This window comes from Ursus americanus, chromosome 19 (genome assembly GCF_024610735.1).
Source record: "Ursus americanus isolate L20-20 chromosome 19, mUrsAme1.1.p, whole genome shotgun sequence".
Lineage (NCBI taxonomy): Eukaryota > Metazoa > Chordata > Mammalia > Carnivora > Ursidae > Ursus > Ursus americanus.
The window spans coordinates 26,200,117-26,227,796 of NC_142145.1; the positions used below are offsets into that span (position 1 = coordinate 26,200,117).

General features: G+C 52.6%; 1 protein-coding gene across 3 annotated transcripts in view; it reads left to right on the plus strand.

The window, feature by feature from the left end:
* Positions 1 to 217: 217 nt before the first annotated feature.
* The window catches only part of ST8SIA5 (ST8 alpha-N-acetyl-neuraminide alpha-2,8-sialyltransferase 5), a 61,901-nt gene continuing 34,438 nt past the window's right edge, over positions 218 to 27,680 (plus strand). Inside the window, exons 1-2 of one of the 3 annotated variants that reach the window (XM_045790005.2) lie at positions 221 to 1,328; positions 18,122 to 18,229. In XM_045790005.2, coding sequence (XP_045645961.1) covers positions 1,198 to 1,328; positions 18,122 to 18,229 — 239 coding nt within the window. In that variant the 5' untranslated portion in view covers positions 221 to 1,197. Of the gene's footprint in view, positions 1,329 to 18,121; positions 18,230 to 27,680 lie in introns of those variants that run through there. The other 2 variants (XM_045790008.2, XM_045790009.2) reach the window with 2 other exon arrangements.

Genomic DNA, 27,680 nt, shown 5'->3' on the forward strand with positions numbered 1-27,680 from the left:
TAGGGGCTTGGATTTCTGAAGAGGCACGACTTTGGCATTGCGTTTCCGTGTTTATTTTCCCTGGCGTGCCCTCTGAAGCACAAACCTTTCCAGACTTACTGACTTGCTAAAGCTTTTGGGGACCGTGGAACCCTAAGGCGGCCGGCTGCCTGACCTGAGATTTATGAGCGGCTCCAAGGATGAGACAAAGTCCTAGTGTCTCGGTGACAACAAGGTCTTTGACGAACAGCCGCGGGCTGCAGCTGGGGAGAGGGAGGAGGCCTGTGGTCGGGGTGTAGAGCCTCCGAATTTTCTCTCCGCAGGAGTTGGGTGTCCGGAGCGGGTGGGCAGCCCCGCAGGCCATCAGCATGCAAGAGCCGCGCGCGCTGTCCTTGAAGGGTTGCCCGCTGACCTTGCTCCGCTTTCTCCGGAGAAATCTCCCGAGCGCGAGGACGCGGCCACCGCGGTGACTCAGTGCCCTGCGCGCCGCAAGCAAACGCTCCCTTCCAGCATTTCCAGCTCCGCAGCAGCGCCTTCCCCTTCCTGCCCCCTTTTTTAATTCCACGATTCAAACCCGGCGTTTTCCGCTCCACCCCTCCCCCTCTCCACCGCCCGCCTGTCATTCGCCAGCCTGTCCGGGTGTTTGGTCCCCCACCTCCCATCCACAGAACTGAAGGCCAGCCTTCGCGCTGCCTTGCTCCGGGCCCGGGAATCGGACGTAGCCCGCCGGGGCAGGGCACCGCTCTGGGCGACCGCGATCCGGAGCCCGACCGGAGGGGGCGGTGCGCCGCGCTCTCGGGTGCACAGGCGGACGGCGCCCGGGCCCCGCTCCCCATTGGTCGTCACCTCGGCGGGGAGGGGCCGCCCCGGGCCCGGGGCACCTGGAGTCGCCTCTCCGCAGGGAAATCGGCGGCTGGCGGGCACGGGCGCCCAGAGGTAAAGGCGTCCGGAGGAAAGGCCCGGGGCCGCGGCCGAGCTCTCTGCGACCGGCTCTGCCCTGTCCGCCGCCCCGGCGCCGGCCACGCTCGGATGCCCCCTGCGCCCGGCCCGCCAGGCGGAAACTTTGCCCCGCCAAGTCCCCCGCCCGCCTAACAGCGCAGAGAGGCGCCTGGTATCGACCGCGCGCCCCGCCGGGGCCCCGAAAACCCCCGCGTGATTGCAGGGGTCCACCGGCGTCCGGCGCCCGCCGCGCCCCGCCGTGCGCGAGCGGCCGCCAGAATGCGCTACGCGGACCCCTCGGCGAACCGGGATTTGTTGGGGAACCGAACTTTACTCTTCATTTTCATCTGCGCCTTTGCCTTGGTGACCTTGCTGCAACAGATCTTGTACGGCAGAAACTACATCAAGAGGTAAGAAAGTCCGAGCTCAGGTGGGGGTGCACGGAGCTCGCGGGCGAGCCCCCTGCTGGTGGCCGCAGCGTCGGCCCGGGCGTCCCCGGGGTGAGTGACCCCGGGATCGGCACTTAGCCGCGAGGACGGCCGCGTTAGGTTTGGGTCATGGCGTTCCGAAGCGCATCTCTCCTCCCAGCGGCAGGGGAGCGCCTGCCCTGAGTGGGCCGGAGGGGCCCGACAACTTTGTTCTCTTGTGAAAATGGGGGACGGGTTGGAATTCCGAGCGGCCACGCTGATGACAAATCCATCTGCGTAACCCCGAGGGGCCACAGCGGTCAGATCGGTGTCCCCCAAATCTACAGTGCCATGGCCATTTGGTTGGAGGGGATGCTCCTGGGAGTGGAGGGCTCAAAACCGAATAGGATTACCCTGTGAGTCCAGAACTTTTGTGGGGGCTCTTCGGGGGCGGAGTGACCCCCGCCCTGAGCGCCAGGTTATGTGGGGAGTGGTAGTAGGCTGGGACTGCGACATGGATCGTCAGTTTTCATAAACCAGTAACCACTGGGTGTTTGAAACCCACAACCTGATCCCTCCTGAAACAGATGGTTCTTTCTCATCCTTACAGAGAAGGTCAGAGCTGCAGCAGAAGTTAACTGTCCCCTCGTTGGGCGCTCTTCCCACCCCACCCTATCCACGCACCAGCTCTTTTAAGAGAGCAGTAGGAGGTGTCGCAGCCCAGGTCCCTGTGTGTGCAAAAATGCTGGCCGTTTCCTTTTGCTGGCGAGGAGAAAGGCTTCGGGGTACTCTGCCTAGGTGCAGAGCTTGGGGATAACGCTCACCCTAGTATACTCCCACATCAGAGCCTCTTCTGGAAATAGCCGATCTTAGCCGATCTCTCCTTTTGCCTGGAGGTTTGTTCTTTGTGGCAGTTAGGCTACTTCCCCTTCCACTCCCAGAGCTGAGGAGTATGAGGCCCCTTACTGGGGACATTTGTTTTTAGCCTGCCGTGGCCCCTGACCTCCCCAGACAGCATTCTTCCCTGGTGGAAGGCAGCTGATGAGCTTTGCATGGCGCTGGTGGCTTTAAAGGACATTTTCAGAGTCTCCTGGCTTGCTTGGGTCTGCCTCCCCTTCTGGCTCCTTCTGCCCCTCCAAGATAACCCCATTCCAGGACTGCTGGGCCCCAGATGGCCTGCGACAGCCCTGTTGGCCTCCACCCGCTGCACTTCTCCCTCCTCAGCAGGCCGACTCTAGGTTCCTGCCCCCTGTTGGCACCTACTCAACGCTGCTGGGGCTGCTGGGATCCCCGCTGCCCTGCTGTCTTGTCAACAGTGGGAAAACATCAGTGCTCATGCTGAACGCCAGCGCAGCTACTGACTGCTTGCCCTGGCAGGCCCTCCCTGGTCTTGGGTAGATGTGCAAGCCGTCCAGAGTTCAGCAGGCATGCCAGTTGCCCCCCCACCCTCCCTCATACAGAGATCCTGACTCCCTGAACCTCAGATGCCACCTCTCGGGCCTCACTCCAGGGATGTGGGTTAATCTAGTCACACAAGCAAAACTGGCCTCTACTTCATCCTGGAAGAATGCTGTGGGGTCTGTGAAGAAGCAGATGGTGTGGTCCTGGTGTTCAGGAAGCTGGAAATCTCTTGGGGGAAACAAATGACTACAGATGAGATAGTTAAGTAGTCAGTGTTAACTTGTCTAGGGAAGGAGGTACCAATGGGCTGGAGTAGTTAGGGGAGACTGCCTGGAGGAGGTAGAACCTGAGTGGGCCCTTGAAGGAAGGGTGAGATTCAGAGGGGGGGGGGGAATGTGCACATCCAGACCTGAAGAGTGTGTGAGCAAAGATGCGTGTGTGCAGAGATGGGGCACCACATCCTTTCCCCTCTCCTGTGCCGGGACTGCCCACTCGTGCATTCACCTATCTTATTTCCTATACATACAATCATAGTGAACTGACCTGATGCGATTATTGGTCTGGGTCCTGTCTAGAAACACTCGAGTGTTCCCCAGACAGAGGTCTTGGGACAGCCTCATGAGAATCATCTGCAGGGCCACTGATGTGCGGATGCTTGGGCTCAGAATCGGACTCTCTGGGGATGGATCCAGGACGTGCTTGTTACCAGGACCCTACATGGTTCCTAACAAGCTCCCCCTCCTGCTCTAGACCCGCAGTTCTCAAGGGGGAACAATGTAACCCCAGGCGATATTTGGAAACATTTCTGGTTGTCACAGTGAGAGAGGAGAGTGCTGCTGGTGTCTTATGGGTAGAGGCTGGGGATGCTGCTAGCGCTCCTGCACTGTGTCGTCTGCCTCCCACAGAAAGCGTCACCCAGCCCCAAATATCAGTAGGGCCGAAGTGGAGAAACCCTGCTCTGGACTGAAAGCTCCAGGAGGCAGGCAGTCACTCTGTTTTGGTCCCACCTGCGCCCTTAGCACCAGATCTGGTGCTGGCACATAGGAAGCTCTATAAATACCGGATAATGAAGAAATGATTGAGAGTGGTGTGCGTGTGTATGTGTGCGTGTGCATGCGTGTGTGTGAATGCGCATGTGTCTGTGCACCTGTTGGCCCACATGTGCCCAGGGGAACTGGAAGACACAGTGGGGAAATGGATCTGACTGGTATAAGGGAGAATGTGGAGAATGGGGGCAGTTGTAATGTTGGGCGAGTAGCTTCAGTGAGGTGCTGTGTGGATTGGGAAGGACGGTTGAACTGGGTTCATTCAGTCATTGGGAGCCGCATGTGGGCTTTGAGTAGGGTAATGATATGATAAAAGCCACCAGGAAGGAAGGTTATTTGGGCTTTGTAAGGAGAGGTTGGCAATGGGGAGAGGCTGGGAGGCTCTTGCTACAGCCTGGTCCACAGAGAGGAGAATCTGGCGCAGGAGGCAGAGCCACGTTAGACCTTGGAGGGTTCCTGAAGGCCGCCATTTTTTGCTTCTGTGCCGAGCTGGGTTGATGATATGTTCAGCAAAGCCTCCATTGTTTGCCACCTCGCAAGGAGCTCAGGGGCACAGAGATGACAGGATGTTTCGGTGAGAATTAGGGACGGACTTTGCCAGAAGGGAGTGGGGGATGTGAGGCGGTATGTGTTCTTTCCTTGGACCCCTGGCCTCTGCTTATGCTGTGCAGTGGCCACCTCCGGGGGTGCCCACTGGAGCGAGATCGGGACTCTGGGGGCCCATCTTGCAAACACTTGCAGTGCTCAGGAGGGGAGAAGGTGGGCAGTGCAGATGGCTCAGGGGGCCTAGTGTCTCTGTGGAGGAAGTGCACGCTCTGTGCATTGAGAAGAAAGAGCATGAGACAGAGTTGCGAAGTTTGCCATTGATGTTCTTGGCTTCCTCCTCTCTGACTTGATTGAACACATACTTAATGAAGATTTGCTATATGCTGAACACCACGCTAAGTGCTGAGGACAATGGTGTGCCAGACAGACACAGTCCAGGGTCTCCGGGGAGCTTGCAGTCTATTAGGAAGACAGACAGGCACGTAATACATACATAAGCCAAATCGGAGGTGTGAGCAACGGACTGCAAAAATGAGGAGGGAGCCATAGTGGATCAGGATGGCTTCAAGGTGCATGGAGGCATTTGAAGGGGGTCTTAAAGAAAGGAAAATGATCCGTAGGTATGGGGAAGGAGACGGGGGTGGGGTGGGATGAAAGCAGCTTGAATAAGGATAGCAAACTGCAGGGGAGAGCTAAGTAATTCTGCATAACTCAGATATCACAGCTGTGTACCTGGGGGCAACGTGAGCAGGCAAGGCCTGATTATGGAGAATCAAGTAGGAAATGTGCGAGAAGAAGCAGGTCTGGAGGAAAGAGGGTAACAAATTTGAGGGTGGATCTGTTAGGACACTCGCTGCAAGGAGATCCACATGGAGCTATCTGGCAGCTCCTTGGAAATGAGCTCCAAACTGTGGTTGGAGAAGAGCCAGGCGAGTAATGGAGCTCATTTAGTCACCATCAAAATCAGTGTTTTCCCAACTTTTGTAATTGTTAGCCACAGGAAGAACTGTGTTAGACCCAGGGATCTAGAACGTGCTCGCATGCACTTCCGTCTGAAACAGCCATTTTGCGAAACAGTATTTGGCCTTATTATAAGAAATGTGCTTTAATATTTTCTATTCCACTTCATTTAAAAAATAAATTCAGCCTTAAAAAGGGAGGGAAATCTGATACATAATATGGATGAATCTTTTTTTTCTCAACATGGATGAATCTTGAAGACGTTTTGCTAAAATAAACCAGGCACAAAATGACAGATATTGTATGGTTCTACTTATATGAGGTAACTAGATTAGTCAATTCATAGACACAGAAAATAGAATGGTGGTTGCCAGAGGCTGGAGGTGGGGTGGGAGTTAGCGTTTAATGGGTACAGAGTTTCAGTTGGGGAAGATGAAAAGGTTTTGGAGATGGATAGTAGTGATGGGTGCATAAAAGGTACACTTAATGCCACTGAACTGTAGACTTAAAAATAGTTAAAATGGTAAATTTCTGTTATGTGTATTTTGCCACAGTACAAAAGTTTTAAAAATTCTAGGCGTAAACTACCAAGTTGATTTTATAACTTGTTGGTTTGAAACCCTTAGAAAAACAATGGTCCCCGTGATGACGTTGAATGAAATCACCTAGGAGATTGCAGAGTGAAGGGTGGTGAAGGTCAGGGCACAAAGGAGAGCCTTGAGGAATGCCTGCATCTAAGGGTCCAGAGAGGAGAGCTGGCTCTGGAAGCTGAGGCTGCAGAGAGGTAGAGGGGAACAGGTGTTAAGGAAACCAAGGGGGTAATGGTGCCAGGCAGAGAGCGGTCGCCTGTGACACACACTGCAGAGGGATCAGGTAGGATAAGACCTACCAGATTTGGCTATATGGGCAAGGACAGTTCTGGGGGCGATGGGTCAAAAGAAGGATTTTCTAGAATCAGGAGCATGGAAATTGTACCCTCTTCCTTTAAGCCCTCCACTGCCCCTCCACTGCTCCTTCGCTTGTGCTAAAATCTTCACATAAACTTGCGTCCCTAGAGTGCTGAAGACTAAAAGTACTTACACTTTAACAGAGGGACAGGGAAAGGGCAGTAGTTTTGTTGTTGTTGTTGTTTCTCTTTTAGTTAGAAGGAAAGGTCATTGTAGATTTTTTTTTTTTACAATTCGGTCTCAACCTGCCTTTTAAGCTTAATCTCAGAGGAAGACCAGATAGGCATGGGCTTTACGTGTCCTCCTTTTGCGACTTTCAATGAAGCTTTGAAATTCTTCATAAAGAATTTGAACATTGGTAGGCCTATTTCTAGCTACATAGTTTTTACTGCTTTGTAAAAATTTATTTTTAAAAATTATATTTTCTAAGCATTTGTATATAGTATATCTATATATAGTATATACAGTATTTGTATAGCATTTATAGCTGGTATATAGAAATAAATTTGATTTTATTGTGTATTAATTTTATAACCAGCAACCCAGATAATATGTATATAATGACAATAATTTATCTGTAGAGTCTTCTGGGATTTCTACACATTTATTTTTTTTATCACAACCCTGTACCTTAATTATTTTTCTTGTCTTATTGAGCTGGCTAGGACCTTTGATATAAGGTTCAATAAAAATGTCATAGTGAATATCCTGGCCTTAATCCTGATTTTCTTTTCTTTTTTAACTTTCTTTTTAAATAGCTTTATCCAAATATAATATGCCCATTTAAAGTGTACAGTTAAATCACTTTTGGTATATTCATACCATTGTGCATCCATCACCACAATTGATTTTAGAACATTTTCATTACCCCAAAAAGAAACTGTAGTCCTTAACCATCATCCCCCAGTACTCCCATTTCTCCTAGCTGTAGGGGTGCACACACACACTAGTGTATCTTCTGTCTTCATAGGTTTGTCTGTTCTGGACATTTCATACAGATGGAATCATATGATATGTGGTCCAATATGACTGTCATCTTTCATTAAGCATAACGTTTTCAAGGTTCATCCATGTTATGGCATGTGTCGGTACTTTTTCTTTCTTTCTTTCTTTCTTTCTTTCTTTCTTTCTTTCTTTCTTTCTTTTTTTATTTTTAAGATTATTTGAGAGAAAGAGTGAGCACGTGAACACGAGCCAGGGGAGGGGCAGAGGGGGAGAGAATCTCTAGCAGACTCCGTGCTAAGTGTGGAGCGTGACTTGGGGCTTGATCTCAAGACCCTGAGGTCATGACCTGAGCCAAAATCAAGAGTTGGCCACCTAACCGACTGAGCCACCCAGATGCCCCAATACTTCGTTTCTTTTTGTTGATGAATAATATTCCATTTATAAATATACCAAATTTTGTCTGTCTGTTCTTCAGCGGTGGAAACCGGGTTCTTGTTTTTGCTATTATGAATAATGCTGTGATGAGTATTTGTGTCCAGGTTTTTGTGTGGACGTGCATTTTCATTTTTATTGGGTATATACCTATGAGTGGAATTGCTGGGTCATATGGTAACTCTATGTTTTACCATTTGAGAAATTGCCAGACTCTTTTCCAAAGTGGTCATGCCATTTTATACTCCCTCCAAGCAGTTCATGAGGGTTCCAATTTTTTCCATATTTTTAAAAACATTCATTATTATCTGTCCTTTTGGTCATAGCCATCTTTGTGGTTTTGAAGTGATATTCCATTGTGGGTTTGATTTTATATTTCTCTGATGACTAATGATGTGGAACATACTTTCATGTGCTTACTGGCCATTTGTATGTTTTCTTTGGAGAAATGTCTGTTCACATCCTTTGCCCATTTAAATTGGAGGATTTGTCTTTTTATGATTGAGTTGTGAGGGTTCTTTATAGCTTCTAAATATAAGTCCCTTATCAGATATATGATTTGCAAAATGTTTCTCTTATTCTAGTGGTTGTCTTTTTACTTTCTTGATGATATCCTTTGAAACTTTTTAGTTTTGATGTATTTTAATTCATATGTATTTTGTTGTTGTTGTTGGTTTCTTGTACTTTAGGTGTTGTTATCTATTAAATCACTGCCTACGTACACTGTCCAGTGTCACAAAGATTTACCCCTGTGTTTTCTTCTAAGAGTTTTATAATTTTAGCTCTTATGTTGAGGTCTTTGCTCCATTTTGAGTTATTTTTTTGTATATTGTATGGTTAAACCTGATTTTAAGAAGAATTATGGTACAAGTGTCCCCATTGAGTATATCTGCTTAAATTTTTGTTTTTGTTTTTTTGTAGACAACCTCTAAGAGATTAAGACTCCCATGTGGAGTATGCTAACAAGTTTTGTTTACTTGTCTTACCATGTTTGGACATTCATTTTATCAGATGCTTTTTCTACCTCTATTGGGTGATATGCAGTTTTGGCCTTTCATCTTTTGATGTGATAAATTACATTAATAGATGTTAAACTTCTAATTTGGGGGATAAACCCAGTTTGTTCTTGGTGTATTATTTATTTTCTATGATGTGAGATTTTGTTGGCCAGTATTTTTATTTAAGATATTATATCTCATGTTAGTGAATGATACTGACATGTCATTTTCTTATAGAATGCTGTCTCTGGTCTTAAAACCAGTCTTGTAAAAGGAGTTGGGAGTATTCCCTCTTTATTCTGAGGGATGATTTATGCAGGTTTGAGTTCATCTATTCTTTGACAGTTTGGTAGAACTCGCCCGTACGGCCATCCACACCTAACGTTTTCCTTGTGGGAAGACTGTAGGTTACTAATTCCATTTCCTTACTGGTTAAAGATGATTTCTTCGACCACACAGGAGCGGAGGCTGGGCTATTTTGTCCTGCCTCTTGTGGAGAAGACTCTCCTCCAGCCTTGCTCTCTCCTGCGCTTGGAGGGTGCAGATCTGGGCTGCCTGCACGTGGCTGGTGCAGACCTGAGACCTGAGGATATGAAACTGGGTCAAGGAAAAGCACAGCCTGACTCCGAGCTGTATCTGAAGTGTGCATTCGAAGGCTCTCCTCGTGCAACCACCCCTCCTTCTGTTCGACCGCCCTGAGAAACAGACACAGCCTAGGAGATGGGACCACAGGGGTAGGAGGGTCAATCCAGGGGCTGGTTCTGGAAGGGACAGGCGACTTGCAGGGACCTGGTGGAAACGGATGGCCTTCCAGAGAGGAGAAGGGATGTTGAGCTGACCGGCACCAGGGTGTGTGCTGGGCCGGCAGGATGACCTTCTTGTATTGCTGCTCAGAGCAAGCTTGTCTTGAGTGCCTGATGCAGGGCTGGGATTATGGTGAGGGAAGCCTGGAACCCAGGGGACAGGTCTCGAGGAGGCCTCCCTCTCAGGGGTCCACCCTGCACCCGCCTTCAATTTTGGGCCCTGGGAGCCTTGCTTGCTCACTCCAATCCCGACCCTGACCTGCTGTGTGCCCAGGCTGCACTTGGTCTCTGTGTCAGCTGCCTGTCCCTTCCCCAGATGTTCCCCAGATGTTCCCAGTGCTGTCCTCTCACTCTTCTCCCTACCCCTCTCCTGGTCCCATTCTTTTCTTTTTGACATTTGTACTTTTCAGGGAAATTGTACCTCTTAGAGGATTAACATCTCTTCTGTGACTTATCTGGACCCACTTGCTTCTTCTCTAATACCCTCTCATCCAGAATTTCTCAAGTTTAGCCCTTAACCCTATGTGTAGGGACCCCTGCTCCCACCCTACCACACACAGTGAAGGATTCATCAGTAATGATATTAATTATTAACATTTCTTAAGGGTTCATGAGCCAGGCTCTGACCTAAGGAGATAATCCTAAATGAGGATTATTTCATTTTTTTTTTTTAAACTTTTTTTTTTTTTAAAGATTTTATTTATTTATTTGACAGAGATAGAGACAGCCAGCGGGAGAGGAAACACAAGCAGGGGGAGTGGGAGAGGAAGAAGCAGGCTCATAGCGGAGGAGCCTGACGTGGGGCTCGATCCCGGAATGCCGGGACCATGCCCTGAGCCGAAGGCAGACGCTCAACCGCTGTGCCACCCAGGCGCCCCTGAGGATTATTTCATTTAATCCTTACAATAGTCCTGTTAAACAGATACAATCATCCTCATTTAATACTTACTCAGAGAGGTGGGTAACTTGTATAAGGTCACATAGCTTGCAAGACCCTTAAGTGAACCACAAGAGACTATGGAGTCTGGGAAACAAACTGAGGGTTTTAGGGGGGGGGGTGGGAGGATGGGCTAGCCCAGTGATGGGTATTAAGGAGGGCACGTATTGCATGGAGCACTGGGTGTTATACCCAAACAATGAATCATGGAACACTACATCAAAAACTAATGATGTACTGTATGGTGACTAACGTATCATAAAAAAAAAAAAAAAAAAAAAAAGGAACACATACAAAAAAAAAAGAGAGAGGGAGAGAGAGAGATGTGTTTTATCCATCTCTGAATTCCCAGGACTCAGCACAGTGCCTGCCATTAATTGCTGAACCAATGGATGAATACCAAGGGAACCTCTAGGGGTGCCTGGGTGGCTCAGGTGATTAAGCATCTGACACTTGATTTTGGCTCAGGTCATGATCTCAAGGTCGTGAGATCGAGACCCACTTCAGGCTCCATGAGTCTGCTTGTCCCTCTCCCTCTGCCCCTCCCCCCAGCTCTCTAAACAAACAAACAAATAAATAAATATCTTTAAAAAAAAAAGAACCCCTAAACTTTTCCTAATAATTGTCAAACATCAATTAAACAGGCACTCAGCTTTGTACTGGGGGGAGAGGGGGTGTTACTAAAGAATTATTAGATATGACACATGTTCTTAAGGAACTTAGAGCATACATAAAGAGACAAATGTGAAAAATACGTAAAACTGTATAAATAGACTTGCAGTTGTGTGGCATAGGTGACGAGGCTCGTAGGTTTCAAAGGAGACAGCAATTGGCTGATGATGAGTAGCCCGGCGGGACCTGATGTGGGCTTTGGAGAGCTAGTGCATTTCAGGGGATGATTCTGGGGGACCGCCTGGGGTGTTGAGGCTGCAGGTTCAGGGATGAAAGTCACAGAAGGCTTTTGAATTTCTTTTTATTCCCTGGTGCTCTGTGAGGTGGATGGCCTCTCTGGTCTCAGTTTCGTATTCTGCAGTGTGAGAGGATGACCAGGAAGGCTGTTCTCTTTCCCAGCTCTGATGAGGGGGGCCGGCCCTTCAGCACAAAGGCTTGGGCCAGGCTTTGCCAGTCCTGTCTGTGAGGGGCCCACAGGTCCTGCAGAGATGGGAGACGGGAGTGAGGCTGGGAAGCCAGGAGATGTGGGTGGGGCACCATGCATCGGGGGTGCCAAGGTTATTGGGAGAATAAAATGCGTTTGTGCTCACTCCAGCCTGAGATTGTACCCGATTCTGTTGTTCCTGTTGAGCCTCTGAGCAAAGGAACCCAAGCCTTCCCCGCCTCCCCCAGTACGCCAGTTCTCCACTCTTCCTCAGCCCATCGGGCCGAGGATCAGTATTTCTGGGACCAACACTGCTCTTTCCCCAGATATAAATTACAACCCCCCAGAAGAAAGCTTACAGGACTCAAGCTCCCCCAGTGTTTTCTCTTTCTTACAGTGTCAGGCTGGGGTGCTGTCCTGACACAAGTTCATTACTCTGGGTCCTCTTCCCACCACCAGTGCTTGCAGAGCTGAGTTCCCACCCCTGTGGACGCCCGCCCAGTGCCCTCCAGCTGGTGGAGGTGCCATTCTGCACGTCCAGTCCCAGCCTCATCTTGGTTAAGGTTGATTCATTGGTTCATTCATTCATTCCTTCATTCCTTCATCTGTTTGTTCATCCAGCAGGCATAATTCTCATGCCCTTTCTGTGCCAGCCCTTTGGTGTCCAGTGTAATAGCCACTCGCCATGCGTGGCTATGGAACACTGGGAACATGACTAGTCTAAACTAAGATGTGCTGTAAGTATAAAATACATACGAGATTTCAAAGACATAATATGAAAAAAGATGGAACCTATCCCATTAATTTTTAAATTGATTATATGTTGAAATGACAATATTTTAGATGTGTTAGGTTAAATAAAATATATTATTAAACTTAATTTCACCTTTTTTTTTTTTTTTTACTTCTTAGAAACCTTTTTATTTTGAGAGTTGTAGATTCACATGTAAGAAATAATACAGAGAGAATCCACATTCCCTACTCCTGTTTCCCTGGACGGTAACATCTTGCAAAATTATAGTATAATGTCACAACCAGGAAATTCACATTGATCTAATCCATCAAGCTTACTGAGATCACTAGTTTTACATGCACTCATTTGTGTGTCTGTGTGTAGCTCGTTCTATGGAATTTTATGATGTGTTTGATGTATTTTATTTTTATTTTTTTATAATGTGGCTACCAGAACATTCTAGATTACATCTGTGGCTCTTGGTATATTTCTGTTGGATAGTTCTGCTCTAGTCTCTTGTTGCCCAGATGTATGAAACGGGTTTCCTCTCAAGGAGCTCTTAGGAGAGAAGGACCAAGCACTCGTGAGAAGTTCACAAACTCTGCTACGTACTAAGTGCCAAGCGGGCTGGGGTTCCGGGATAGAGACACTCCTAGGACCTTGGACTGTGCAGAAGCCTGTGTCTTAAATGGAGAAAGGAGGGTCCTCATTTGACACAGAGTGGGGGCTTCAATCCCGCCCACCCGGCTCTCTCTTCCTCAACCCCGCCCTCTGCCATGTCCCCTCCGTCCTCTGCAGTCACAGAGGGTACCCCGGTGCTGCAGAGCCAAGCTGGGGAACTGCGGGCCACGGCTGGCTGAGCATCTGAATGGAGTCTCGAAGGAGGAGGAAGGTCTTGCCCTGGAGGATTAGAGAGGGACCCAGTGTGTTGTCTGGTAGGGCAGCTGTAACAGTACCAGGAGCTGGGTGCTTCAGCTGAAGGTTGCTGTCACACAGTTCTGGAGCCTGGACGTCTAAGATGAAGGTGTCAGCAGGGTCGGTGCCTTGTGAGGGCTGTGAGGGAGGCTCTGTTCCATGCCTGTCCCGTCACTTCTGCTGGCTTGCCTGTAATCTTTGGCCTTCCTTGGCTCACTGATCTCTCCCTTCATCTGCACATGGCATTCTCCCCGTGTACATGCCTTTGTCCAAACTCCCCCTTTTTATAAGGACGCACGCATATTGGATTAGGGGCCCACCTTACTTCGGCATGACCTCATCCTAATTTAACTAATTACATCTGCAGTGACCCTATATCACAGGTACTGGGGGTAAGGACTTCAACATAGGAATTTCGGAGGAACACAGTTCAATCCATAGGAATCATAGGAACGAGCAGGAGCAAAGGTGGGTGCAGGAATGAAATGATTGGAGAAGTTCAGCTGGACGGGGTTCCCCAGGTTTGGGGGAGAGTGTGAGCTGCTGACCTCGGAGAATCTGGGACATGTCATAAGACGGAGAAGATAGAATTAGTGGGAGCTCTTAAAAGAGAGTGGAGTGAATGCATGCGTGAGTGTTTGGGGGGACCCCCCGTCCACATCACTCCACTGCCCTGCAAGGAGACAGGGGGTCCCCACTCTGCTCACTGTGGGGACGGGGGTCCTCACTGAGGGCCTTAGTGCTGGAGGACAGCTGGAAGGCTGCGTGTGTACCCCCAGCCCCTCCTCGGCCCGTGCTCCTCCTGCAGCAGCCCCTCTTGGAAGGGGAGGTCTGGAGCACCAGCCCAGAGAGTGCGACGTTTGGATGGGGCCCTGGGGGGCCCAGCTCCTCTGTGCTGCATAGACTGGGGGTGGCAAGGTGGTCTCAGAATTGTACCTGGAGCTTGTCTGGTTTCTCTCTGTGGACCCCTCCCACGGCTGGGTGTCCCCGTGTACACCCCCAACCGCCGTCCCTGCCCTAGCACTGTCAATACTGAGACCCCTGGGCCCTGGCCCAGTGGCTCCTTAGCCAGAGGCCTCTGAAGAGCCATGGATGGTCTTTGAATCCAGGAGCCTCTATCTGCTCCCAGGGGCCATAGGTTCCAGGCCTGGGGGCTCTCAAGGAGACCAACCCTCTGCCACCTCTGGGCAGTGCCTCTGGGGAGGACAGCCCCCCCCCTTCCCTCAGGAAGCCCCCACCTCCAGCAGCTTTTCTGTTGCCTCAAATGAGAGTCCCCACAGGTGAACCCTGGGGATGAATCCACTTCCCTTTCCCCCTGAGGTTCTTCTGGGGCGAATGTTACCATCCGGCTCTTCACAGAGAAATACTGTGAGTCACTAGTGAGTCAGGAGTGGGGACGGGTAAGGGAGCGTGTGAAACCTGGTAATTATGCCCATTAATCCCACTGAAAAGGCTTCCCAGCTGGCAGGCACTTCCGCTTGGATCTGGGTGGGAAAGTCCTGGCACCTTCTCGGAGAGGCCTTTTCTGACCAGCTCCTTCTTGTAGACCCAGAGGGGTGGGAGGTGGGGGAGGGCCTAGCACTTGCAGACTCCCCGGTGCCCCAGCGGAGTTCTTGACTTAGAAGATGACATGGTCCCACCTCCCTCTTAGATGGCTTTGATGGCGCAGCTCCTCTGAGCCCATGCCCTGTCACCTGTCACCTGCCCAGGCTCAGTCAGCCCCAATGGCACAGACCCTCTTGCCAGCCCCAGAAGAAGCCATCACACCCCCCACAGGTGCCAGTGCTCTCCTGGAACATTCTTCCTCAGGAGCCACCTGCTGCCTCATCACCCACTTCCTGTCCTGCTCCATGTCACCTTCTTGGAGAGGCCGCCCGGCCACCCAGTGTAGACTAGCACCCCTCACCACCCCAAACTCCTTATCCCCCTCGCCGCCCACAGCTCTTGTCAGCATCTGACACACTACACATTGTGTCGCCTGTTAGTTTATTGTCATCGTATCCGTCTCTCTCTGGTAGCGATTCAGTGTCATTAGGGCAGAGCTTTTTAAAGTTGGTTCATTATTGTACCCCAGCCACCCAGCCTGGCAGGACTGTTCGATAAATATAGAATAATATAATAAATATTTGAAATATATCTACATATAAAATAAAAATAGCTTGAAGATGAAGGAAAAATATCCTCAGTCAGCTGTGGGGTACGACACACGCAACTTGCTGATGAATGATGGAAAAGTGGTTGTAACTTTTATTTTATGAACTTGGTGTGAAAGGAAGAGTTCATTTCCTTTTCTTCTTTTAATTGAGCCTTTTCCACCACCTGGTGGGAAACTGAGTCTGTCATCCTTGAGGGGCCTTCCATCCACCCTCCACCCACCCCCACGCCAGGTTTGTGTGGAACAAAGCAGTTGGGGGCTCCCAGGACCACCCTGGCCTTGGTCAGTCTGCTCACTGCTCTCTGGAGGCTCCTGGAGCCCTGGGTCCAGCCTCTGGGGGGTGCCTCGAGCTGTGGTCTTTCTGAGGCCCCGCCGTCTGTTTAGAGGGGGATGTGGTGGGGGAACCCCAAAGCCAGGAAGCAGGCTTCCTGGACTTGAGGCGTCTTCTTCCAGCCACCCCTCCTAGACCAGAAGGCCGTGCCCTCCCCTCCTGGCCGCCTCGCACAGTTTCTCCAGGGAGCTGGGAAGCTTTCAGCCCCCACAACCCACAGGGCCCTAAAGTAAGAGGATAAAAAGCCCAGCTCCCTTCTTGGAATGGGAGAGGGAATAAATAATTCAAGATAATCCTCCCACGAAAATTAAGTACTGATGTTTTCTGAATGACTTTCTTCTTTTATTATTTTTTCTACATGGAGTTAACTCACGGTTAGCAGGTCAGGCATTTACATTCCTGCTGCTTGCTTTGCCAGTGGGGGGAGGGGAAGGGGTAGTCACGGGCTCTGGGAACCACACTACCCTGGGCTTCCTCCATGGGTGCCCCTCGTGGTGGTGAGCTTGGCTGTTGTGCATGAGGCCAGAGACAGGGTGGCTGAGCCAGCCTCCAGGACGGAAGACCCTCGGGTGCGCTGCAGGCAGCAGACTCCTGGGACGGGACCCAGGACATCGGTGGCACGAGGACTGAAGTGGGAGTCACGACTCCTCTGAGCTCCGGGTCGAGCTTTGTCACCAGCTGGCTGAGAGGTCACTTCTCACACTGTGCCTCGGTGTCCTGAGCTGTGACAGATGATGCACGCTGTCTCCCTCCGTGGACAGGGGCCTCCAGGGGTGGAGGGGGTCCCCAGATTGCATCCAGCATGCAACATGGCGTATTTTGGTCTGCACGGTGTTTCCACTTGGACAGCACTTAAACACTGGGGCAACCTAGCCTCCCACGGAGGGAGCTGGGTGGGTATCAGGGAGACAGCTCAACTCCGTGGTACTTTGGTCAAGGACTCTGGAGACATCCGAGACAGCTCTCCTCGCCTGAAAGATGGGAACAGAGTCATGAGGATTTGCCTAAGGTCCCTTGGCTTATTAGTAGCGGATCCGGGTTGGCCAGACAGCAGCTCCGACAACCATCACTGTCCCGTCTCCTCAGCTTAGAGGCTATTTATTATCAAGGGTTTTATTAAAAATTTGTTTCTCCTTTCATTTGTTTGTATTCCCCTGAGTTTTCCCCCTTTTTTGCTGTTTGTTCTCTGACTTTGAAGTTAAAGCTTTTCTCGCATGCTGTTTGGTGGCCTTTCATTGCCTGTTCATATCTCAGGGCAAGCCAGTCTCCAGAAGGTTCACTGGAGCTCTGCCAGGTGGGCATGGTCTTAGGACAGGGGTTCTCAGCTGGGGGGATTTGGCCCCCCCAGGGGATGCTTGGCAAGCTCTGGAGACATTTTCAGTCATCCCAGTGGGAGGGTGGGGGATGAGGTGCTCCTGGCATCTAGAGGGTAGAGACTGAGGGGTGCAGCTCAGCACCCAGCAAGGCACAGGACAGCCCGACCACACAGAATGACCCAGCCCCAAATGTCAGCAGTGCCAGGTGGAGAACCCCTGTGCTAGCGTGATCAGGTGACACAGCCCAGTTTCTCCATAACCCCCTACGTGCTTTGTTTTTCTTGAACTGGTCTGGTTCCCTCCAATCCACCTTCGGCCCCTGTGAGGCAGGGTGTGGGGTGGGTGGGTTGCAGATTGGTGTCTCTGTGTACGAGGAAAACTGCAGAACTCCTGTGGGTCAGCTCCCCAGAGCACAGCCTCCTGCCATCTGTGGGGCAGGCAGGTTGCATGTCCACACTGCAGGGGCTTAAGGAGGGGAGCCGGTGTTGGGGGGGTGTGTGTCCAGCTGCCCCTTATACAAACCCGAGCCAGCCCTCCCACTTTCAGCCCCACTCTTTCAGCTCCTGCCCTCAGTGGCCCTGGACCCCCAATTTCAGAGCCTTCTTGAGCTGTGCACAGGGAATAGATTGGCTCCCCATAGACAGTCGGGGCTCCACTCTTTCCGGTCTAGGGGAATTAATTACCCATCTGCTTGTCATCTTCCACGGCGTTGTCGCTGGCCCCCCTCCATCTCCTCGTCTCCATGCTCACATCCTTATTTATTCCTTTGCTATCATTTTGGTCAGGGGTGGGGAGGGAGCAGAGATGACCATGGGTGTTGAGTCCCTCATCTTAAACCAGGAGGTGTATCCTTATGCTCTGGAGAGCTGGATTTCATTAAAAGCTTTGCAGTGTGGCCTCTGAGGATGACAACGTGCTGGTTTAAGTCTCTGGAGGTGGGGGTGGAGGGACGCGCCACATAGGAGGTGGCCGAGCTCTATGACCTTGACCTCGCTAAGCCTCAGTTTCCCTGCAATTATAGTGCGCAGCCTCAGCTCTGCTGGTAGAGGTGGCAGGAGGCGATGGATGTAAGTGAGCAGGGAACACGGTACCGGGCTGTGGTTTAGTATCGCCATCCTCATGGGTGGGCATCACCGACATGTCACTCGGCACAACGACTGAAAGAGGCTCTGTGGTTAGGTGGGTTTAAGCCAGCATGTGAGTGTTGAGTACCGACTGCCTCGTTTTCTTGCCAGAGGCCTCCAGTTTGGTTGGCAGAGTGGCGACCAGCTGGCCAATTGGACGGGGCTCTTTAATGTCACGGACGACCCAGCAGTGCAGAGCGGCAGTGACTCCAGCTCCAGGTACAGACCCCCGGCGAATGACCAGGGAGGGGGGAGCCCATCCTGAGGCGGCCTCATACCCCTGCCCCGTGGCCCACCCCCAGAGCTACCCTCGGAGAAGAAGCAGGCTCGGCACGGTAGCTCAAAGCTCACTGCGTTTTGGCATCCCGCCTTGTCTCCTCTGACATGAGGGGTAAGGGCTGGGAACAACCCCAGCAAAGCAGGCACTCACTGGGCCCTCTCGGTCAGGGAGGGGGAGCTGGAAGGGGTGCGGAGTCTGGGTCTCAAGCTTTCCCTTGGGGGCTTTCGCTCCGTCCCTGCTGCAAGGCTTTCGGGTGTCAGCCGGAAGGGGTGCGGAGTCTGGGTCTCAAGCTTTCCCTTGGGGGCTTTCGCTCCGTCCCTGCTGCAAGGCTTTCGGGTGTCAGCCCGCAGGTGTGTGTAGGTTTGTGTGCGGGGGCGGGGGGGGCATCGGGTGGGCGTCGGGCACGGGCTCTGCTCCTCGGACGTCCCACGGTATGGGCAGTTCCTATTCTGCCGCTAGGCAGGGCTGACCTTGGCTGAGGAAGGACCATTCCCATCAAGATGGTGCTAAGATTTGACATTCATACCATCACGTGGTTCTTCCTTCCCGCTCTGCTGTCGTGTTGGGTGTGAAATCAGTAACGAGGGGCACTCTGTACACTCAGGAGCCGGGCACTCGTTGAATGCATGAAATGCAGGACACTCTGGTGGGGGGCACTCATAGCAGGGAGGGCGTCATGGGGAAGTCCTGCAGACAAGGCAGAGTGCTTTCTCTGGGTGTTCCTGGAACTTGCCAGCTAAGGGTTTCCAGGGGCCAATTAAGTTGCTTGGTCCCTTAATTTTTGCGTTTCTAAGTACGCGCTCTCAGGTCTGTTTCCCTGGGAAAGAGCCCTGAGTTTTTTGCTGTTGTTAGTTTTGACACCAAAACATTAAATTGACCCCACAGAGGAGAAGTAATGGGTTTTTTCAGGGACTCTCCCCACCCCTGATATGTATGATTCTGTTGATGGCTTTGAAAAAGTAAAGATGTGGTTCCAATGTCAGAAGAATATGAGCGGGGGCAGTGTTCACAGACAGGCCTTAGGGTGTGGCCAGCCTCAGGGACCTGGGTCGTCTTCTGGCTAGTTCTTTCCATATACGTGTGGTAGTGCTCCGGCCAGCCGCTGGGCCCCTGGGATGTTACCCAGTGAGAGCGGGGCGCCCAGAGCTGTCCCTTCTAGGTATTGAACCTCCAGAGTTGGCCTTTCTGCTGCGTGACTCGCCCACTCAGATGGAGGGTGGTCTAGGTAAGTCCGCAGCTGTCTGCCTTCCTGGGAAGGGCTCTTTGAAGAACTCGCTGAGAGGTTTAGTTAGAAGATGCCAGTCAACTGAGCAAGATGGGACAGGCCCCTGGGAGCCATCTCTAGGGGGAGACCCCAGCAAGGGCTCTACTTGCACCTTTCCCTGTTGCCAGCAGCCTTTCCCTCTCCTCCTCTCTCTGGAGGATTTTGTTGCTGATTTCTCTGCCTCTCTGCCCGACCTCTTCTCCCCTCTTTCTTCCTGCTACCCTTTATTGCTCCCTAGTTCCTACTTCCCTCCCACCTCCGTTCTTCACTACTCCCTGCTTCACCTCCCCTCCCTTTTATTTTCTCCCCTCCCCAGTGACTCTGGACAGCCCTCCCCCTTGCCTGTCACCCAGGATCCTCCAGGGTCGGAGCCACCGCTGGCTTCTAACCATTTGGTTTTAGAACTAAGGCGCCCCTTCTTCAGCCTGCTCCCCAGTTGAGTTGACTTCCTTCTGGAGAGCTGCCATTTGACCCAGAGCCCCCTTAGTCATGGAATAAATGTGAGGAGCACATAGCCCAGCTTCTTCTGGGACAATTCCAATGTCAGATGGCAATTTCTGGTTGGCTCCCCAAAGTGCTATTACATATGTGAGAAACCATAATATGTATAGTTCCCATGTGTGGGAAATAATGGTTAATGTAATCAGAACCGAACCGTATGTTGGAGATGGTTTTTTACCTCGGCGTAGGACTAGCTTCTGTCCTCTTCATCATGGGTAGGTCAGCTCCTGGCAGCAGATTTGCCGGGCCTGGGGGTGGGGGCGGGTTCCATGCCACTGTGGAGACTGCTCTTTGGGGTGAAAGCACATCGTCCCGGTAAACAGCTCTCCCCGTCTGGAATATGTGACACACTTTGTGGCATTACTCCCCTGCTGAATAATTCAGTGCGTGCCGTATTTTGCTCTCTATAGTTGTGTGGTGTGTCGTGGTGTGGTAAAGCGTGTTATTTATTATTAACACGGTTGGAAGGGAAGTCAGTTACCGTATATAACCAGAGGATAAAGAGAGGCAGAAAAAGCAAATGACTCATAAATTGTATATTTAAACAGGAGCCACGGGAGAAGGAACAGGTCCAAGCGATCGGTCTGGAAAACTCCAAATAAGACCACAAAGAAAATCCAGGCCAGAGGGTGCTCAGAATGGCTGCGGTCAGGTCTTCCCATTGGACACAAGCTAGGGGAAGTCCAGGCCGAATTCGAAAGTGTGTGAGTTATAAAATATACGTCGGTATATAGCTTTATTAATTTCAAGTGCGGGTCTAAAAGTGTCCCGTGAGAGTCCTCGGGGGAACTAGTTGTTTTAGGGAGCAGGTAGGAATCATTCTGAAGCAGCAAATGCTGCTGTTTAAGCGGGCGGCTTGAACGAGCGGGAAGGGCTTTGAAGACAGTGCTCATCGTGGTCGGGTTCTGTTTGTGTTTCTGTCTCCCGCAGGAGGCAGTGACTGTGCTCCTTCCCCTTCGAACCCTCAGCACCTGCTCTGGCACCTAGCATGTGGAAGGAGCTCGGTACATGTTAATGGAATAAAAGAATGAATTAAGCAGGCACATAGTAAAGGCTGTTGGTTAAAAAAAAAAAAAAGCAAACTTACATTTCAAGGTTCCCGAATTCTCCCTTAGAGATGTATTCCTTTGAATAAATCCATCTCTGGCACTGTCTTTGGAAATTAATCCCCAGAGGGGAAACACTTTGAATCATAAACTCCTTCGTGGTTCGGAATAATCAGAGAACATTCTCTGGAGAAGAGCAGGTAGTAGGACCATGCGAGCCTTCTGGGCAGCTGGGTGGGGAAAGGGAGCCTGTGGGAGGGGGAGGGGGCTGGCTCAGAAGGAGAGAGAAGGCAGTGAAGGCAGACTATACACTCCTGTAATAACGGACTGAGAAGCGCTCCCAGACGCTGCCCACAGAGCATCAGTGCAGTTCTGGAAGGGTAGATGAGCAGGTGGGGAGAGCCGGTGTCCTCCTCGGCCAGCTCAGTGCCTCCAGCCCTCTGTCTGGGCCCCACTGTCTGCCTTCGCAGGGACGGCCCAGAGGGCAGGGGGAGGCAGTAGCGCCCCTGGCGGTCATGGTCCTGCAGGCTGGGCAGTGTTGTATTCACGGCCTGAGCATGTCCCGGGGATAGGTCCGAGTCAGAGGGGCTGAGGGCAGGTGCTCCAGGAGTCCCCCCGGGTGCTGACTCTGAGCCAGGCCTGTAGCCACAGCACAAAGGGCTTCACTCAGCTTCTGCCACCTGGACCCTGCTCCACATCAAGTTCTTATCATCCTGCCAGTATCACCTCCCACTCCACCTCCTCCTTGAAGCCTTCCTGGGCAGCCCCCTCAGCTGTACATTCTGTGAGAAGTGTCTGCACGGAGGGCTGTTTCTGTCATTTCACACACGGTCAGCTCTCCAGCAAGCGCACATGAACTGCCCCGTGTTCGCTGAGGCATTCCCCAGACCCCGGGGACTGGCCTGGGCCACCTGTGCAGGCATCTCCAGGGCCCTGCAGACCCTCCAGCTCCAGACACAGCCCCCAGGCGGCCTGGCTGGTCGGTCTCATGAGCCCCTCTCCCGGATTCTGTACAGCCTCGGCCCTCCTGGACTGCGATGGGACAGCAAGAGGTGGTGGGCAGACAATCGTCTCTGATGTCTGGGGCAGAGCTGGCACAGGCTGCTGTCCATCCAAGCTGCCCGCTCCTGGGACAGCATTCTGCCCGTGTTGCTGGGCTTCCAGGCTGGGGTGCAGGGGACTTCTTGGGGGGGAGATAGCACCAGCTGTGGGAGAAAAGGGCCAGCCCCAAACTGATGACTCGGGAGACTCTGGGACACAGAAGAGTGAGCTGGGCGAGGGTCCAGGGCCCGGGCCGGAGCCCTTCACTCCGGGCTGCAATCTGCGTGTGTGTCTAGCAGGGCCTGTGCAATGTGGGCTTTGGGATGGTCCTAGTTCAGAGCTGCGATTCAATTCAGCATTTTATTTTGCTGTATTCTGTTGTTCCCTAATTGTTTCAAGATGGTGTATAATTAGGTAATAAGTTGCGTGGCACAGACGGTGAGTGTGCTGAGAGCTCAGCATGGAGGTCAGAGGTGCTTCCGTGCAGGGGCAGGACTCGGCTGGGATCTCGGCAGGCGATGGCCACGGCCAAGTGCTGTAAGGGTGTCATGACTGTGTGCCAGGCGCTGTGCTGGGCGCCTGCACCTGTTCCTGCACTCAATCCTCATCCTCCAGTGTTTGAGATGGGTCTTGTCATTGCCCTCATTTTCCAGATGAGGAAACTGAGTCACCGCTTAGGGGTGGTGGCCGACGGAGCTGGCACACACCACATCCTCCGTTCCAGAGTCTCGGGACTGAGAGGCCGTGCTAGGCAGAGGACTTCTTCTTCCTGGGCTGTGGGCAGGTCCGCCTGGGGAGGGTTGGGTGTCCTGCTCCATCTTTAGGGTCTCTCATCTCCACACCCCTCCATCTTCTGTGTCATTCTCCTACCCCACCCCCCACCGTGCTTAGTGCTTTCTTGATTGTTGTCCCTGACAAGTGCTTCCTTCTACCTGCTCCTGGATGTTCCACATTTCAGCGAGGAGCCGTTGGGGGCAAGGCTACCGCAGGGGAAAGAATTGTCCGTGCTGGGCTTGCAGGTGTGGTAACTGTTGAGGGCTGGCCCCTGTGCATCTGACTTGTGGGTGCGAGCTGGCTGAGATGAGCCTCTGTGGTCAATTTTTAAGTCTGTGGGCAAGGATAAAAATAAATAAATAAAAAGAGGGATGGAGATCTCGGGCTCCATCCAACGGGGCAGAATTTGGAGGATCAGGTTTGGCAGAGTGTTCTGGGCTGCATGCTGGGAAAGCAAAACAAAGATGCTGCAGCTTCCCCATCTCCTCCCACGTACCTGACGGGGGCCTCTGGTGGCCAACAGGCAGGAGGCTGTCTGTGGAGGCTGGTCCAGTGGTCTTATCCCATGAGTCCCCCTGGCCCACGAGCTTTGCGGCCCTTGGTTGAGTCTGATTGAATCTCTTGGACAAATAACCACTTAGCTGAATGGTTCTGTGCCCCCGTTTCCCATCTGGCAAGCGCCCGCCTTGCTCGGTCACTAGTGGGGTCCCCGGAGAGGACCTTCTAGGTAGAGCCAGGCCCAGCTTTGCCCCGACTCACGGCTGGGTATGAGGACTTTCCTCTCTGGGCCTCATTTCCAGATCAGGTGACCAAGGGTGCCTGCCAGGGCCTCGCCGCAGGTCAGCTCCCAGAATGGAAAGAAAAAGGGGGCTGGGGTCAGGCCAGAGGACCCAGCATCCACCTGATAAGCAGTTTGGGGGGCGCCCAGAGGGTGAGGTACACGCGGCTGCCCCAGTTTTCCTCTCTGTGTAGCCATGCATAGCCTGTACCCCCTACATCGAGAGCCATAAAGATTGTGCTGGGAAGGGGGCGATGGGGTGCACAGAGGCTGTCCTCCCCACGCAGGCCTCCTCACGTGGAGTGTAGACCTTCCCTCCCTCACCCTCCGCTGGGGCCTCCAGAGCCTCAGAGAACACTGGGTGTGTTCCTTCTAACTCCTTCTAACGTTCTTCCCACGCTGGGGGAAACGCCATTCCTCCCACCTCAGCCGGAACCGAGTCTTCACGCGCTCCCTGTCCTGGTGCGGGCGCGCACGGCCACAAAGGAGCACAGGTCCGGGGGGCTATAAGCAACGGCCTGTCTCTGACAGTTCTGGAGGCTGCATGCTGGAGATCGGTGCCAGCACGGTTGGGTTCTGGTGGGAGCCCACTCTGGTGTGCACATGTCCTCGTCTTGTGGTGCCCTCATGCGGTGGGAAGAGGGCGGGGGAGCTCGCTGCGGTCCCTTTTATAAAGACCCTTGTCCCATTCATGAAAGCTGTACCCTCATGACCTAATTACCTCCCAAAGTCCTCACCTCCGAATACCATCTCTTGGGGGTTAGGATTTCAGCATGTGAATTTCGGGGGGACACAGACATTCAGTCCACGGCACCCAGCACTCACCACACAGACCTCCGCCGTCTCCATCCCCAGCACCTCCCACTTCTGTTCTCACCTCAACCCATGCCAGTGGGGCTCGTGCCTCCCCTCTCCCCTGAATCTGCTCGTCAGGGTCGCCGGTGACCGCCTCGTTGCTAGGTCAGGGGGACCTTCTCTTCTCTCCTCTTCCTTGGCATCTATTAGCTCTGGACAGAGCTGACCCTCCGTCCTGGAAATGCTCTCTGCTCCTGGCTTTGGGCTCTCTGGATTTTCCTCGTTCCCACGACTCTCCTTCTCAGACTCCTTTGGTGGCCCGTCTCCCCTGCCACCATCCGAGTGACTGTCAGAGCTGACCACAGGCTTGCCCTCTGCCCTCCGCCCTCCCCTGGGGTCTCGCTACGCCCTTTGTCCCTTGACTCTGGAACATATACGTCTGGCCCTGACCTCTGCACTGGGCTGCAGACGTGTGACTCTGACTGCCTACCTGTGATCTCCTCTTGAATGTCCAAGAGTCCCAGCAAGCTTCATGTGGCTTGAGAATCTTTGAATCAGACCCACACTGCTCATCTCACCTATGCAGTCTTGCCATCAGCACATCCTGCTGGTTCTATCCTTAACCCGTGTCCTGCTCTGTCTCCTTCTCACACCTCTTTGCCGCCACTTGGCACAATCCACCCTCTCACACTGCAGCGGTCCCGTCGGCCTGTCTGCTCTGGCTGGACAGCGCGGCCTCCCTACAGCGGCCAGAGGGAACTTTCACATCAGGCCATGCTGTTCCTCTGCTTCAGCGTGCTGCTGTATTGAGCGGAACCCAAGCCCAGCTCGACCCAGTGCCGCTCGCCCCCGGGGCCTCAATTCCTCTCACCGCCCACCACGCCCACAGCCCTGTCCCTGCCGCCCGTTGGCTTTGTCCGGCCTCAGAGTGTTTGTACTTACTTGCCCTTCCCTCTCTAGAATGCTCTTCTTGCACCCCTGCTGAAGGCTCCATCTCTCTTAGTCCAGAGAGGCCTTCCTTGACCTCCTACCACCCTTCCAGGTACCCCCCAGCCCCCTCGCCTGCTTTACTTTTATAGCGCTCATCCCTTCCTGGCCCTATGTTGCATTCGTATTTCATTTGTCTCCCGTGCTGAAGTCCATGCAGTGGGGGTTTTATCTGGCCTGGTCATCACAGCATCCTGGCCTAAACCAGTACCTGGCATATAGTGGTGGGTCAGCAAATCTTCGGTGAGTGGAAGAGGAGAAGAGCCATCCATTGAGGGGCCTGGCCTGGCAATGGGGGTGTTGTGCAGAGTGTAGTGTAATAAGGGCTGAGCTGGAGTGTGCTGGGGGCTGTGGGCGCAGAGAGGGAAGGTAGGGAAGGCTCTGACGCAGATGGCAACTAGCAAGACACAGTGAGGAAGAGTGTTCCAGACGGAGACACCCCCCAGGGAGAAAGAGGACTGACACATGCACCTTGTGCTGAGAGGGAGAGAAGGGCCCCCGAGGGAGCAGAAGTGACCAGTTGGGTGGGAGGTGAAGGACGAGGAGGCCAGGAGGATGCCGTTTGTGGCATGGGTCCCTGGGGGCAGGCTGGTGAAGCGTGACAGGAGCCACAGATGACCAGAGCTAGTTCAGACACCTGGAGGTGGGCTGGATTTAACACAGGGGAGTTTTTCCGGGCTCCCTGGTCCGGCCCAGAAGGGAAGGCCACCGCACATGTCCTCTTGCGTGGGATGTCTAGACACTGGATCTGGGGCCCCTGCAGAACCGCTGGCTGCAGGGGGGAGGAGGGGCAATAGGCTTTGCCCCCCAACCCCCACCCCGTGCCAGGAATGACATGTCAGTGAGGTTCCCACCAGGTGCAGATTAATCACAGTACTCTCAGGGTTGTGTTCAGAGCATGGGCTTTTTTAGCTTCCGGCTCTAATACTTCAGATACCTCTGCAGATTCCTGTGGACGGAGGGGGAAATCGTGGCCCAAAGAAAGCCAGCATCTAGTCAAGGGTCTGAGCCAGGTCTCTCCACCCCCCGGGAGGGGAGTGTCTCCCCCTGGCAGCTGTGACCTAAGTCACTGACAGCCAAGCCCTTCTCACTTCTCTCGGTACCTATTTGGAAAGACACTGCAGTCCTTCGAATTGTCAGGCTGCAGTTTGCAGACTCTGGCCTCTGCATTTGCTCTGACAGGTGGTGTGCTGTCCCGAGATGGCAGGTGCTCCGGCTCTGAAATAGCACTGAACTCCCTGATGCGGAGGGGGCTGCTCACTGAGAACCACTTCCCAACCCCAGCTGTGGCTTGTCAGAATCAGGGAGAGTGTGTGCACTGCAGCAACTCAAGAACATGGTTCTGGCCTCTTGAAAGCCCTCGGTCCTCTTTCCAGCCCCCTCATTTACTAGCTGAATGACTTTGGGCAAGTTGCTTTACCGCTTGCTGTCTGAGTCTTGGGTATAAAACGGGAGAAACAATGCCTGCTTCATAGGGCTATTGGGAGGGTTAAACAAGACAAAGTTAAAGAGTCCAGTATCAGGCTGCCACAGACGGTTGTGCAGGGTGGGCACTGCACAAAGATACCCAGCCAACAGGTCAGGCAGGGTGGACATCCAGCTCATTCTCCCTTGATAAACCATGTGACTGGCATGTGGCTTAATTCACCTGGAGAAAAAGGTACTTTTTCCTAATTTGCACAGAGGTGTCATACCCTCACCAGGTTCCTACCCAGTGTGGAATAAATAAACCACTCTGTGGTCCTTTGAGACTCTGCACCGCATTTGAGAGGAGCCCAGGGGTTCTGATGGCTGAGCTCGGGCTGCTTGCCTGCTCTCTGGGCTGGTGGAAGCTCTTTCAGGACGTCGGGACCTCTATGGGCTCCTGTTCTCTTGAACACCATCAGCACCTGGGGAGGAAGGGCAGTGTTAGCTAGGAAGCTGAACACACGAGCCTTATCTTGTACCTGCCAGTGGTGCTGGGACTCAAAGTACAGTGGCCTCCAAGAAAGACCCCATACCCCGACAAAGCTCTGGAGGGGGTTCAGGCCAACAGGAGAGCCCGCCGAGGGGAAGGCTTGTGGAGAAAGGCTGGCAGGGATGCACGTGGGCCCCTGGGCTCTCTGAAATGAGGCCTGCTCAGCCTGCAAAGCCGGAGACCAAGTCTGGGAGGAGGAGGACCTTGGTGGTCACCTCTGCCCTAGTCTTCTCACTTAGGGGAGGCC